Genomic DNA, 14,943 nt, shown 5'->3' with positions numbered 1-14,943 from the left:
GACTTCTGGTGCGGGATCCGACACCAACAGTGGACAGCTATACCAAACTGTTATTGAGCTTCTCAGCCCAATCACTCCTCCTTCGCCTCATGCGGGTCAAGATATTGTTAAGTGGATGCACAAAACAGGGGAGTATCAATCCTCCTTCTCGTCTAAGTATACATGGAATCTCATCAGGGACACTTCCACAAAGGTATCCTGGTCTACCTTGGTTTGGTTTCCTCAAGGGGTTCCAAGGTACTCATTCATCACTTAGCTTGCTGTCAAGGATCGTCTATCAACTGGCCAAAGAATGTGTCGTTGGGGCCACATACAATTCTGCCCGCTTTGTGGTGAGCGCGATGAGACAAGGGATCATATTTTCTTTGCTTGTCCTTATGTGTTTGCAATTTGGTCTACTCTATGCACTCCTCTCTTGTGGCGTCATACTACTCCAGATTGGCATGACACAGTTCGTGCGATTCTAGCAAAGCAGTCTCCAAGAATCGACATTATCCTCGTCCGTATGGTCTTCCAAACAACTATTTATTTTGTGTGGAGGGAACGCAATGGTAGAATTCACAATTCTAGCCAACAACGCTACCGGAATCTGACGAAGCAGATCGCCTCCGACATCGCTCTACGCATCCAAAGCCTCAACTACGACTCGTAGCACAAGAACGCCCCTCTCTTGGCCCGCTGGTCCTCTCTTTGCAGCTCCATCGTGTAAACTGCATTTGTTTAGCCTCTATTTTTCTAATTTCTTTGTAAGGTTTGATATGGTCCCATAACAAGCTCCAAATCAAACCAAGCCATACCGAACTCTTTGTACATATTTTTTCTTTTTGTTGATAAATAAATTTAACATTTCAACAAAAAAAAAAAAAAAAAAAATCATGCTCTATTTGAGTGCTCACATTCTCAGAAAATCTGGGAATTATCCGTAATACCTTTGGTATCAGGTAGTTTTCCTCTAAGCTTAGAATTTTCAAATCTACATTATCTTTATTTTCAAATGTCTCCAAATAGATCGATTGAGAGGAAGATTAAACGAGAGACTTGTAAAATCAAAGTAAAAGAGTAGCTATTCTTGATTTCAACTCAAACCTGTAACGAATCATGTAGAATTTCATAGATCTCTTTGTTTTGGGTTTTGATTTTTGATGACTTTTTTCGTGAGCGTGGTTGCGAGTAGATCTGACGAAGCTTTTGATTTGGGACCCTATGGCAAGCGTTGTGGCTGTGAGGTCTAGGAAGATCCAGCCCAATCCTGCAATTTGAAGATCTCTGTCAATGTTGTACCCAAGTTAGTTGCAGATTATTAGATCTAAAAGCTTTTCTTGGATTTGGAGACAAAAAAAAAGAGAAGAGGAGAAATGATCTAAAAGCTTTTCTTGGATTTGGAGACAAAAAAAGAGAAGAGGAGAAATAACGTGAGTTTGAGGAGTGTGAGATTGGTGATGTGGATTAATGACATGGATAATCAAATTTTTATTTATTATTTTTAATTAAAAACGAATTAAAAATTATTAATTAAAAAAAACTAATGAAAGGTGTTAATTGTAATTACACAAATGCTCAAAACATATGAGTAATTTTTAGAAAATGTATGATATTCTAGTAATATTCGAACTTTTGGTTAACATCTGAGTAAATATTTATATCTTTATTGGTATTATCTACATTGGGCCTGATTGGAAGGAGCTTTAGATGTTGTAGAAAGCCAATTTTTCTTTCTAAAGCCAAATAGCAAATCAATCATTCTTTTACTTAAAAAAAAAAAGCTACAGCACACAAAATAAAAAAAAAAAGAAATATATAGGCTTTGTAAATCAAATTTTCTACCGCACCCAAAAATGAGCTGTGAGATATTTTCTCTTTCTTCTCTCCACTGTTCTTTCATTCTTTTGCTTTCTGACTTTTTTTTGGTTATAATATATTTCTAATATTTATTTATTTCCAAAATATTTAATTTTACATAATAAATACGTAAAGTTACAACATACAACTAATATTTACCAATCAAACTTTTATTTTAAAACTCACAGCTACAATTGTATAGGTACAACAAGAAAATCAACAGTCTAAAGTCTACAGCAAAAAAATCTGGGAATTATCCCCAATACCTTTGGTATCATGTAGTTTTCCTCTAAGCTTAGAATTTTCAAATCTTATATTCGTTAGTTCGAAAATAACGATTAATTTACCGGAAGCAAAAAATGAGAAGACGTAGTTGAAATATCGAATTATTTTATATTTATATGTTTACATTGTTTCTATGAGTAACGGGTATGAATTGGGTTTTAATTGCGAGCTGAATGTTGCGGGTTGCGGATTTTAATTTGGTTTACTCTAGTGGTTTCTTGGTTTCGCATCGGGTTTATGTCCTAAATCAAGTTATCCAACTTCTATGTGGAACCATATTTAGATCTTTTGGATTTTTGGAAATAGGTTTGGAATTGTTGGTCTATGTGAAAATAGAACTGACACTGGAATTATGTGTGGTTGTGGTGCTATGTGAAACTTACGAGAAAAAATAGATTGTTTATCCCAACTTTGAAAACATTGATTAAATGACGAATTTTTGTTGACTTGATCATTTGAGGCATGTTTAATTAGTTGAGTATCATTAGAATTTTTTAGTATTAATTTAATTAGTTGTTGAATCTATGATACTTAAATTTTTTTTGTTAAATTTGTATGTTTAATGGTGAAACTCAATGGGTATCACTAAAATGAAAAAAAAAATTTATAATTTATTTTTAGAAATTAAAATAAAAAAGATCATTGTTCTCAATGGCTTGTCCTACTTTGCTTAACTTGTACATTTGTTAATCCAGTTAGTATCTACACCAAAACATCAACCCCTTAACTTCAGGTTTTGTGATCCACATGTTGAATCAACCAAATCAAGAAACAACGTTTACAGCTTCAGAAATTAAAATGACTAAAACAAGAAAACCCCAATTTGTTGATTCAAACCCCTAATTTTTCTTGTAAAAGAAGGAGATGGAATCAAAACCTTGCCGTTGATTACTCCATTCTCAGAAGGAGAAATACATGGATGCAAACGTCCTTTGAGTCTATACAAGTGACTGCAAAAAACCCAGAAATCAGATTTTATCAATCTTGAAAAAATCTAAGCAGAAGGAAGATAAGATCGGAGAAGTGAAGAGAGACGACTAACTAGCCGTGGAGTTGAGCAGAGACGATGACCGGAGAACATTCAAGAATCAAACTTACGACGGCTGGTTCTTGGAAACTGCCGTAGACGAAGACGTTGTGCGACGGAGATTGATCAGAGCTAGTCATTCTTCCCGATTAATTTTTTTTCCTCCACTCAGAAGGTGACATCTGTGGAACTGAACCGATCCAGAAAACTCAATGGACTGATACGATCCAACCCATTTTCTGTCCAAATTTATTTTCTTTTCATTTTTTTAATGAGGTGAAACCCACCCAAACTCACCAATAAACATGAAGAAGTTCTAACAATCGGTTAAATAAAAGTTCTATATTTAAATCTTTATATTGTATGGTTAGTAACTTATAAATCTTTATGTTGAATGTTGCGGGTTGCGGATTTTAATTTGGTTTACTCTAGTGGTTTCTTGGTTTCGCATCGAGTTTATGTCCTAAATCGAGTTATCCAACTTCTATGTGGAACCATATTTAGATCTTTTGGATTTTGGGAAATCGGTTTGGAATTGTTGGTCTATGTGAAAATAGAACGACACTGGAATTATATGTGGTTGTGGTGCTATGTGAAACTTACGAGGAGAAATAGATTGTTTATCCCAACTTTGAAAACGTTGATTAAATGATGAATTTTTGTTGACTTGACCATTTGAGGCATGTCGATAAGTAAACAGGAAGAAGTTCTAACAGTCGGTTAAATAAAAGTTCTATATCATCTAATCCTGTTCGGTAAAATTAAACATTATTTTTTGTTTGAATAATACTTTTATTAAAACATTTATAATTCAAATCAATTTAAAGTTTTCTTTAAAATGATTATTTAATTTTTATAGATTTCACATATTATATATATATTTTAAACATTTTTTCCGTTAAATATTCTAAACGTTTAATAAACTTTAAATAACTATAATATTTATCTTTCAATAAAGTATAATATTAATAATGTCCTAAGATTTCTCCTTTTCTTAAGTAATTAGAATTGATGGAAATATATTAGATAAAGAAATGCTAATAATTAAGAATCTTAATTAATTGATAATAGTTAATGCCAATGGCATTCTTTGTAAATAAATTGCAACTTGAGGATTTATTTCATAAAGTGTTGCAAAAATGTATATATAGATGAGTTAAATAAGGTTTGACACTTCTATATATATAGATGAGTTAAAATATCATTATATAAAGTAGGTATTAAAATTAAAAGGGAGAGGGATGGAGAAGGCGACGGCGTTAGAGTTGTGACCCGACCATGCGTTTGCTGTTTCAAGGAACGGCGGATCTGGTGTCTCTAGTGGAAATCGAAGGTCCTTGGTGGTGGTTTAACGGGAGTTTTGTTGGTGGATTAACGGGAGATTTGTTGGTGTCTCTGGTGGAAATTGAAGGTCCTTGTTGGTGTATAAATGGGATATTAATTCTCAGGGTTTGTGGGTTTGATCCGGTTTCGATTGGCAAAAGTTTTGCTTGGGTTTCGATTGGAAATGGGGAAATCAGTCGGTGGAATTGGGTTTGTTTTGGTCTTTCTGGGGAACGAGGTTTTGGTCGGATCTGGGTGATTCAAGTCAGAATCGGGGTCGGAGAATTAGAGATGGGATTTGATGGCAGGTTTTGGTGGTTTCGTTGGGATTTGATGGTGGGTTTTGATGGCAAGTTTTGTTGGTTTCTTTGGGATGAACTATATTTCAGGGCAAATAAGAGGTGGGTCTCCATATACGGAGGTGAATGTCTAAGGAGTGAGGTCATGGTGTTTGAAAATAGAAGTGAAGAAGCTTGGGATCGGAGAGGGGTCGACGAGAGAAGCAACAGTCAGGGTTTTGTCGGAGTCTATAGAGGGTATCAAATGGGTGTGATTGGGGAAGAGCTCACGGTGGTAGAGTTATACATATTTTATCTGATTTCAATGGGTACAGCTCAAAGGAGTAGAAGAATTCTACGATATCAGTTTCTATGGACAGGAGTGGAGAGTCGGGTGTTAAGACCAGAGATGTTTTTTCATCTTATTTGGGAGATTGATATCTCTCGGAGATCTCAGGTGAGTCACTTGGTTTTAAATGAGCTCAATCTTTCATATCTGGAAAGGTTTATATCGGTAGCGATCGTGGTGCAAAAGGGCAAAGGTTTACGGCTGGAGAAATTATTTCCGGTTGTAATTTCATTGGGTGAGTTTTGGTCAATTGATGAGGGAAATTCAGAGGAAGTACAAAGAGTAAGCGAGCGGAGAGAGATTCTAGAAGCCTTATCAAGGTTTCTTTACTATCTGATAAAGGCTAGAAGAGCTAAGATTTCACGGTGGGGTTTAATGGTCATAATAGTGATTGATTTTTGCGGTTCCATGATTTACTTTGAAGGAGATATAGATTTGAAGATGGGTGTATATAAATCAGTGTCACAGCCTGGTGGTATTGCTCACCTCATCTCATTTTCAGCAATTCAAAGCATCAACGATTTATTTTTAGCCTTGGACTTCATAATTCTTGGGTTTTATTGGTTGTATCTTTTTCTTGGGTTTATATTATTCTGGTTTCTTATTGTTTTGGTGGAAGTGATGCCTCAAAGCTCCATGGTTAGTCAAGGATCCCATGGAAACATCATGAGCAACATGGTTAATAATTCTCTCTCGGTCTTTATTTTAGCCTTTTATGTTGGTTTCAATTCTCAGATCCTATATGTAAGCTATATTATCTGTGTTATTGAAATATTAATAAAAGGAATGTATCGTTTGGACATGATGGTTATTGATGGTGGTCGGAATTTGCTTCGATTATGGTTTTTTTTCCGGTTGTATTTGGGGTTTGAGTTTTTGGGTTTGAGCTTTGGTGGAATATATATTGTGGATTGGGAGGTGTTGTTATTGGAATTTGAGATTGTTTCAGTTGCAGGTTGGTCTTGGACTACGGATCAAAGAGGTTTTCGGTTGAAAACGATTGAGGAGAGAAGGTCAGGTGAAGGAGTTTTTAACAGATGGTTTTCCGGTGATAGGAGAAGGAGGGCGTTGAGTACTCTTCCATGGGCTATTGTGGGTGGTCGGAATATTTCTAAAAGTTATGATGTGGGTAGGTTGATTTTGGATTTTGAGTGTATGGAGTGGAGTTTCATTGGTTGTAACAAACGTTTTTACAATAGTTTGATTTCGGGTTTTTCATGGTTGGATGTGGATACTTTAAGGGTAAGAATATCAATGGTCAATTGTAATTTGGTTTCTCTAAGAAATAATCAAGGGAATGAAGGGCATAACCCGACGCACCATGGCACGGTGAAGAGATTAACAGGTGGACGCAACCCACTTAATCGAAAGGTTGATAATAAATGAAAGTTTTAAGTTGGAATTGTCAAGGGTTAGGAAATAAGGCAACAATTGGGTATCTTCGGGATTTGTGGAAGCAACATAGGCCGGATTTTTTATTTCTGTCGGAAACTAAACAATCTTCTTCTTTTATGGAAAAATTTGTAGGTCACTTTGGTTATAAAAATTTAAAAACGGTGGATCCTATTGGTTGTAGTGGCGGTTTAGCCCTTTTTTTTAATAATGATTATCATGTTTCGGTTTTATTTGCAAGTAATCGTGTGATCGATATTGAAGCAAACTTTAAGGGCAAAGTAATTTATCTCACTTTTGTTTATGGAGACCCGGTTCCTAGTAAGCGGGAACAAGTGTGGGAGCGGTTAACTAGAACCGGTTTATCTCGGGATTCTCCGTGGTTTTTAATTGGTGATTTTAACGAATTAACTGGAAATCATGAAAAGCGAGGGGGTAAATTAAGACACGTGTCTTCTTTTATCCCGTTTAATCTAATGATTCAAAATTGTGGTCTTCTGGAATTTCCTTATATCGGCGATTGGTTGTCTTGGCGGGGGTGGCGGGATAAAAAACCAATACGATGTCGTCTAGATCGGGCTCTAGCGAATGAAGATTGGCATGAATTATTCTGCAACACATTTGTAGAATATTTACAAATGGTAGCTTCTGACCATTCACCGGTCTTAGCTACGATTGCGGATAAGATGCCACGCGGGAAACATAGTTTCAGGTTTGACAAAAGGTGGATAGGGAAAGAAGGTTTACTGGAGACAATTGCAGATGGTTGGAATTTTGATTCTGAACCAGGCGACGGGAAATTTGTGGAAAAGTTGACTAATTGTCGGCGAGCTATTTCGCAATGGCGACGAGAGTTGACTCCCTATGGTCGGCAAACGATTGAAGATTTAAAATCGGAACTATATGCAGCGCAAAGAGACGATAGGCGATCACGGGAAGAAATTACGGATTTAACATTACGGCTGAAAGAGGCCTATCGGGACGAGGAATTGTACTGGCACCAGAAAAGCAGAAGCTCTTTGATGCAATTAGGGGACAATAACTCAAAATATTTTCACGCTTTAACGAAGCAGAGACGGGCGAGGAATCGAATCACGGGTTTACATGATGAGAATGGGACATGGTTAACGGAAGATAAAGAGGTTCAAAATATAGCGGTTTCCTACTTTAAGACTTTATTCACTACAACAAAACCTGAGGTTTTTGAGGATGCATTGGAAGAAGTACAAAGTCTGATCACGGATCAGAATAATGATTTTTTAATAGCCCCGGCAACAGAGGGTGAAGTGAGAGCAGCACTTTTTATGATGCACCCGGAGAAGGCACCGGGGCCAGATGGTATGACGGCATTGTTTTTTCAGAAAGCATGGGCTACCATTAAAGTAGATCTTTTATGTTTGGTTAATTCTTTTTTAGAGGATGGGAATTTTGACAAACGGTTAAATACGACAAATATTTGTCTTATTCCAAAAACGGAAAGACCGACTCGGATGACGGAACTACGACCTATTAGTCTCTGCAATGTTGGTTACAAGATTATATCAAAGATTCTTTGCCAAAGACTAAAGACAGTACTACCAAAACTGATCTCGGAAACACAATCAGCTTTTGTAGAAGGACGGTTAATTTCGGATAACATTCTTATTGCACAAGAGATGTTCCATGGGTTACGAACTAACCCATCATGTAAAGGAAAATTCATGGCAATTAAAACTGACATGAGTAAGGCTTATGATAGAGTGGAATGGATTTTCGTTGAAAAAGTTTTAACCAAACTGGGGTTTTGTGGAAAATGGATTAGTTGGATAATGTGGTGTATCACTACTGTCCAATATAGGGTTCTTCTTAATGGACAACCTCGAGGACTAATAGTACCAGAGAGGGGTTTACGGCAAGGAGATCCGCTGTCTCCTTATCTATTTATTCTTTGTACTGAAGTATTAATTGCGAACATACGGAAAGCAGAACGGGATAAATTAATTACGGGTATCAAGGTGGCAACTGCAAGCCCATCGATTTCTCACCTGCTTTTTGCGGATGATAGTCTATTTTTTTGTAAGGCTAACAAGGATCAGTGTGGGGTAATCTTGGGGATCTTAAAGCAATATGAAGCGGTCTCGGGACAACAAATAAATTATTCCAAATCTTCGATCCAGTTTGGGCATAAGGTAGATGACGGTGTGAAGGAAGATATCAAATCTACCTTAGGTATCTCTAATATTGGTGGTATGGGTTCATATCTTGGGTTGCCAGAAAGTCTCGGTGGTTCAAAAACAAAAATTTTCTCTTTTGTTAGAGACAGGTTACAGACAAGGATTAACGGATGGTCGGCAAAATTTTTATCAAAAGGTGGGAAAGAAGTGATGATTAAATCGGTAGCTGCGGCATTACCAACTTATGTTATGTCGTGCTTCAGACTACCGAAAACAATCACTTCTAAACTCACTAGTGCGGTTGCTAATTTCTGGTGGAGCTCGAATGGTGCCTCCAGAGGTATGCATTGGATGGCTTGGGATAAATTATGTATTAATAAATCGGAAGGAGGGATAGGATTTCGAAACGTCGATGATTTTAATTCGGCCTTACTTGCAAAACAGTTGTGGCGGTTGATCACGGTTCCGGATTCTCTCTTTGCGAGGGTTTTTAAAGGGCGGTATTATAGGAAATCCAATCCTTTGGAAAATATAAAGTCATATTCCCCATCGTATGGGTGGCGGAGTATATGCTCAGCTAGATCTCTGGTTAGTAAAGGACTTATTAAAAGAGTCGGATCTGGGAATTCCATCTCAGTTTGGGAGGATCCGTGGATTCCAGCTCAATTCCCGAGACCAGCAAAAAGTAATGGATCTATTAATGACCCATCTTTAAAAGTTAACATGCTTATAGATAGTCGATCTAATTTTTGGGACATTGATCTCCTTAAAGCGGTCTTTGACCAGGAAGATGTCGAGTTAATAAGTGCCCTACCGGTGGGTGCGCCAACCAAGGAGGACACCTTGGGTTGGCATTTTACAAAATCCGGCAAATATTCAGTTAAGTCGGGGTATCATACCGCACGGTTGGATAAGTTGGAAACCAACTCATCTTTCATTGGGCCAGATTTCAATAAGCTAAAGGCTCATACTTGGAAAGTGCAGTGTCCACCTAGGATACGTCATTTTTTATGGCAAATCTTAACGGGTTGTGTACCGGTTACAGAGAACTTACGAAAAAGAGGAATTGATTGTGACACTGGTTGTGCCAGATGTGGTGCACTGGAGGAAACAGTCAATCACACACTCTTTCAGTGCCATCCTGCAAGACAGGTTTGGGCACTTTCTCAGATTCCTACGGTTATGGGGACTTTTCCCACAGATTCTATTTTTGCAAACTTGGATCATTTATTTTGGAGAATACCATCGGAGTTTGATTCTATAGCTTTTCCTTGGATTATTTGGTATATTTGGAAAGCACGGAATGAAAAATTGTTTGAAAATGTGGATAACGATCCGTTAGAGGTTTTACGGTTAGCGGAAAGAGAGGCACAATTGTGGCACTCAGCTCAAGTGGAGCTTCATACTGAAACTCAGGCTTCAGTGGAATTTCCAAATCGGCCTCAAACGAGGGGGGTGTCCCTAGATTCGGATTTTACAGGATACCGTTGTTTTGTGGATGGATCCTGGAAAGACAGCGACAAGTTTTCCGGGATAGGGTGGTTTTGTACACCATCAAACGGTGAGCCATCAACAATGGGAGCTGCCAACCTCCGTAGAAGCCTATCTCCGCTACATGCCGAATTCGAGGCCCTCCTTTGGGCGATGAAGTGTATGATTGGTGCAGATAATCAAGAGGTAGCATTCCTTACAGACTGTTCTGACCTGGTGAAGATGGTGTCTTCCCCAACCGAATGGCCGGCCTTCTCAGTGTATCTGGAGGAATTTCAGAGCGACAAGGAAGAGTTCTCTACCTTCTCTTTATCTTTAATTTCTCGTTGTGCAAATGCAAAAGCGGATAATCTGGCACGAAAAATTCGTACGGAACCGCTTCATATCACTTATGTAAACAACATTCCACAAGAATGGCTCTTTTGAGCACTATTTAATTACAGATGACAAAAAAAAAAAAAAAAAAAAAAAGATGAGTTAAAAATTTGATTCTGCAAGCAATTTTGAAAATAATAAATAATAGATTGTACCGCAATATTTTCATAGAGATTGTAAAATGAAAATATAGACTCCACACACGAATTGAATTTGGTATTATTATATACCAAATATATGTTCATAACATATTTGATTATGTGAATAATTGGTAAATTCCGTAATTAGCTCAAACAAATCTCTAATTGAATTTGGTACTACAGTACGGATTGAATTTCATTTATTACAAAATCTAATTGAATTTGCTACTACAGTACGTATTAAATTTCATTTATTAACTTAAAGACAATACTCTAAACTCGACCTATACTCAACGGCGGACCTACTAAGGGAAAATGGAAGTCAACTGACCCACCTTAAATATTCAAATATATACTAATGCAGTAGAATAATAAAAATCTTTGTAGCAAAGTTGGTTAATCCATCATAATTGACCCACCTAAACTCAAGTTCGATTCTATACTCTAACACTTTTATGTAATTTTTTTTTGTTTTTTACATCTTCAATACATGTTTTCTGTTTTGTATTTACTGATTTTTTTTTCTTATTTATAAAAAAATCAAAGCATTTATTGGAACTTGTACAACTTTTTAATTAACCATGACAAAGTAGAAATGTTTTTATGAAAAAAATCACATTTGTTAAGTGTTTGTGTAATAATATAAAACAAGAAATTATATGATATAATTGAAAAAAAAATTTTGACCCCGGTAAAAAAAATTTCTGGGTCCGCCACTGCCTATACTATAGTAGACCAGTACTGGAAAAGAGAAATTTGATAGCTTTTCATTCAGGTAACTTTCACCACTAATTATAACTTCTTTTTGTATTTTAGATATTCTAATGATTTTGTGCAGTTTACAACTAACTAATTATGCATTTAGGAATTAAATTTTATTATTTCTATCATATGCAGGTTTTGAACATCATAGCAGTGCTTAAACGATAATACAGAAGAAAAGTCATTAATAGTTTCATGAATAAGAGTTGTAAACAAACTCATTGCAAATTTGTTTAATTCTTTAGAGTTCGATAGAAACTCTTATGTTATATAAACTTTTCTATAAATTTGCTTAATTTTTAAATTCATTGAACATTTATTTCATTATTAATCAAATGCATCAAATCAACATGTTTTGAAAAGCTTAATGAGTTATGTTTTGAAAAGCTTAATGAGTTATGTATTAGGTACTAACCTTTATAGTCATGTTTCAACAGAGGTAATTGCATGCCGTCTGATAATTCTTGGTTAGCTTGTTTTCATTATATTGATTTACTCTTACTCCATATACATGTCTGTACCAAAAACCTGCAGATCATTTTATATTCAGATTAGAGATGTACTTTATAAAGTTTGATCCGAATTTGATATTAGTTTCGGAATCTGATAAAAGTTTAAGATTGCAAATCATATAGTTTATAATCTATATCTGAAACAATGCAAATATACAGTCATAAGATTAGATCAATCAAAGATTTTGCAGAGCCATTCATTATTTCATTCGACGATTTTAAAATTGTCTGTATAATTTGTTGAATTTCTTACAACATAACGATTCAATCACTAATCAATTGAAGAACTAAATTCATCGATTTGTATAAGATATCCGATTAAATTTGAGAATTTGGCGTACCTTAAATCGAATTTCCAATTCCACTGCTCCGGAACACAATCGATGAACTAATTGAATGCCTTCTTCAATTCCGAAATTGTTTGAGACTAATGAAATTGCATGATTTATCATTCTTTCAGCTGAAGTAAGAAGAATTGACAGAGAAATCGTCGGGTGATGTTTATTACAATAATTCTGATTTCTCCTCCATTGTCAGCAATCGAAATTGAAGCAGAAGCAGATTCTTGATTATGGTTTTTTTTAAGACATCGTCGACATATTGTTTTTTTTTAGACATTATTTTCTGTTTCCTTTAAATTATTTATGCTATTATTAAAAATCAAACCAAAGCAACTTAATTAAAGATTGGACCTATATTTAAAATTGAACCAAGATTTGCCCCAAAAATAAACTCTCACAAACTAATAATACAACAATAAAAAAAAAACAAATGTTGCATAAGTTAATTATTAAATTTTCTAAGTAAATTATTTAAATATACAAACAAACCATACAATTTTATTTAGACTCTCAACATTTATATATACACTACAATATTATCTCCTCTTATATTATGAAAATATTTTTCCTAACTAAGTAAATATAATACAACATTTAATACTATTTACAAATAAATTAATCATGCTATGACATAAATTTTATAATTTTGACTTTATTCTATTATTTGCTTTTTAATACAAAATTTATATTTTAATTTTATAAAAGAAATTTCACATCCGTGCTATAGCACGGGTTACGATCTAGTTATTTCTTTATATACGTATATTTTTCTTCTTATGTTTTTAAGTTGTTAAAAACAAAATTTTTGTTTACCATATGACAACATCTCTTATCGAAATCTAGGTATAATTTCTTTACATTTATCTTTTTACATTTTAAAACTTTGTAAATTTACCATTTTTTTATAATTATCTTTTTTTCCTTTTTTAATTATTAAAAATCAAAAACTGATTTAACACATGTCAAAATCTTATATCGAAAGATTTAACACGTGTCATAATCACGTGAGTTACTAACTTTGAAAACCATACTTTATATAATAAAAATATATTTAATATAGTTTATAATTAATAAAATATTATATTTTTATCAATCCTTTTAATTACTCTCAATTGAACAGAGCTTTTTTTTTTTGGACAAACTTAGCATTTTATATTAAAGATAAGGTTAACCTCCAAAGACGGAGAATACAACGAGGCTACAAGGAGCCCAAACATCTAATACCACGACCAACAAAGTGATCGAGTAAGAAGATAAACTAAGAACAACAACAAATCTCAAACAGAGACTTAGGGATAAGGGTGAACTCAAGAGTTCTACCAACGCAGAATCTAAACAAGGGCCACCGATAAAGCAAACATCTTCAAAACAGTAGTCTTTGCCGAAACCACAAGGAGGAGGAAACAAAGCCTCCAAAGTCAAACAGCCAACAAATGTTGAACGGGAACCATCATGAATAATAATCCGCGCTTCTGCTCCAAGCAAAACAGTCTTGACAACAATGCTCCCTATAACAATACCACTCAACACAAGTGAAGTATTTGGGAGGATAATAAGCTCCATAAAGGAGAGATGAGGACTATAAAAATCCCGATGAACCAGAATAACTGGAACGGAGAAAGAGAGCGAAGATCTCTTTCCAATCTGCCACAAGGAGGCTTCTAACATAGCCAAATTGAAGTAGAATCTGCATACTGCAGTAAAGGTTCGCACTAAGGCGATAATGGTGCCACGAGAGAGCACAAGTTTGGATCCAAAAGAATCCAAAGTAATCAAATTCCACAAAGCCAAAGCTACACTCTCCACAACCATCCAATAACTTCTCAAATTAGAAGAATCAGAGAGCGGAGAAAAGGAGCGTACCTGGGGGAATATGATAGGGGGGATGGTGTGTGAGAAGGAGAGCGAGCAAGCAAATCTGCTGACGACGAGGCGTGGCTTGACGAACTCAGATGGCTTTAGGCGAAGCGTGTCAAGGGATTGTGAGAAAGGGCTCGAAAGAGGAACAAGAGTGGGCTGAATGTTAGGATTGTAAGACCCAATAAAAAGACCCTCCTCTTTTGGCCCAATAAGTAACCATGGCCCAATAACAAAACCACCCACATTTGGCCCAAACAGTGAAACCCTAGGTTCACCTTTGAGGAGCGTGGGATGAGGAGTGTGTCGGCGGCGGCTTGAGCGGTGAGGAGCAACAGCGGCAAAAGACAGCGAAACAACCTTTTGGCAAGGAGGAGCAGGTCTCGATGGCGGCGGCGATGGGGGATTGGAAACACTGGGAAATCGTTGAGGATCGGAGAGGTGTTGAAGGAGGAGGAGCTGAGCAAGAGCTTCTTCGGATGAGGGCCAGATCTGGGGATCCGGTGGATCCGGTGGCTCTGGCGGAGTTGGTGAAGACGGAGGCTCCGGTGGTGGTGCGGGAGGAGGTCTCAGACCATGGTAGGGGACCGAACAAATCGGGAAACAGTGAGAGAGACTTGACATCGGGAGAGAAAAGAGAGCCATCTCAGGTAGTAAACTCGCCTGAAAACTGCCACGTCACCGGAAAACGAGGCCCACCTGAGAGATCTAATCTTAGAAGCAAACTCCAATCACAAGAAGAGGCTGCCGGAGGAGGAACGCCGGTGAAAGGAGCTCATTCCGTCAAGCTGTGGGTCTTCTTGGTCTTTGTGCCTGGGA

General features: G+C 36.3%; 2 protein-coding genes and 1 long non-coding RNA gene across 3 annotated transcripts; 1 reads left to right on the top strand and 2 right to left on the bottom strand.

The window, feature by feature from the left end:
- Nucleotides 1–2,766: 2,766 nt before the first annotated feature.
- On the bottom strand, nt 2,767–3,770 carry LOC9306487. Its single transcript, XR_002330759.1, has 2 exons — nt 3,167–3,770; nt 2,767–3,074 (listed from the first exon to the last, which is right to left on the bottom strand). It is a non-coding gene; the product is annotated as an uncharacterized LOC9306487 (long non-coding RNA).
- Nucleotides 3,771–4,395: 625 nt separating this feature from the next.
- Nucleotides 4,396–6,726, top strand: LOC9304476. The gene is made up of 2 exons (XM_021016439.1): nt 4,396–5,779; nt 6,057–6,726. Exons 1-2 carry the CDS (start codon nt 4,430–4,432, stop codon nt 6,093–6,095), a joined length of 1,389 nt encoding a protein of 462 aa, XP_020872098.1. The 5' UTR covers nt 4,396–4,429; the 3' UTR covers nt 6,096–6,726.
- A 6,664-nt stretch (nt 6,727–13,390) lies between these two features.
- On the bottom strand, nt 13,391–14,943 carry LOC9306486 (ENHANCER OF AG-4 protein 2). Its single transcript, XM_002868357.2, has 2 exons — nt 14,131–14,943; nt 13,391–13,775 (listed from the first exon to the last, which is right to left on the bottom strand). The coding sequence occupies exons 1-2, from the start codon at nt 14,767–14,769 to the stop codon at nt 13,686–13,688; spliced, it is 729 nt and encodes a 242-aa protein (XP_002868403.2). The 5' UTR covers nt 14,770–14,943; the 3' UTR covers nt 13,391–13,685.

Source organism: Arabidopsis lyrata, assembly GCF_000004255.2.
Source record: "Arabidopsis lyrata subsp. lyrata unplaced genomic scaffold ARALYscaffold_7, whole genome shotgun sequence".
NCBI classification, from domain to species: Eukaryota; Viridiplantae; Streptophyta; class Magnoliopsida; order Brassicales; family Brassicaceae; genus Arabidopsis; species Arabidopsis lyrata.
The sequence above is the reverse complement of the archived record's forward strand: the minus strand, read 5'-3'. Positions and strand labels throughout refer to the sequence as shown.

Bases quoted from the DNA above. Each gene is read 5' to 3' on its own strand.
- LOC9304476 (XM_021016439.1), top strand. From the start codon at position 4,430: ATGCGTTTGCTGTTTCAAGGAACGGCGGATCTGGTGTCTCTAGTGGAA. The intron at 5,780-6,056 runs GTTAATAATTCT...TTTCAGTTGCAG, and splicing joins GAAACATCATGAGCAACATG to GTTGGTCTTGGACTACGGAT.
- LOC9306486 (XM_002868357.2), bottom strand. From the start codon at position 14,769: ATGGCTCTCTTTTCTCTCCCGATGTCAAGTCTCTCTCACTGTTTCCCG. The intron at 13,776-14,130 runs GTACGCTCCTTT...GTATTGTTATAG, and splicing joins CCCCTATCATATTCCCCCAG to GGAGCATTGTTGTCAAGACT.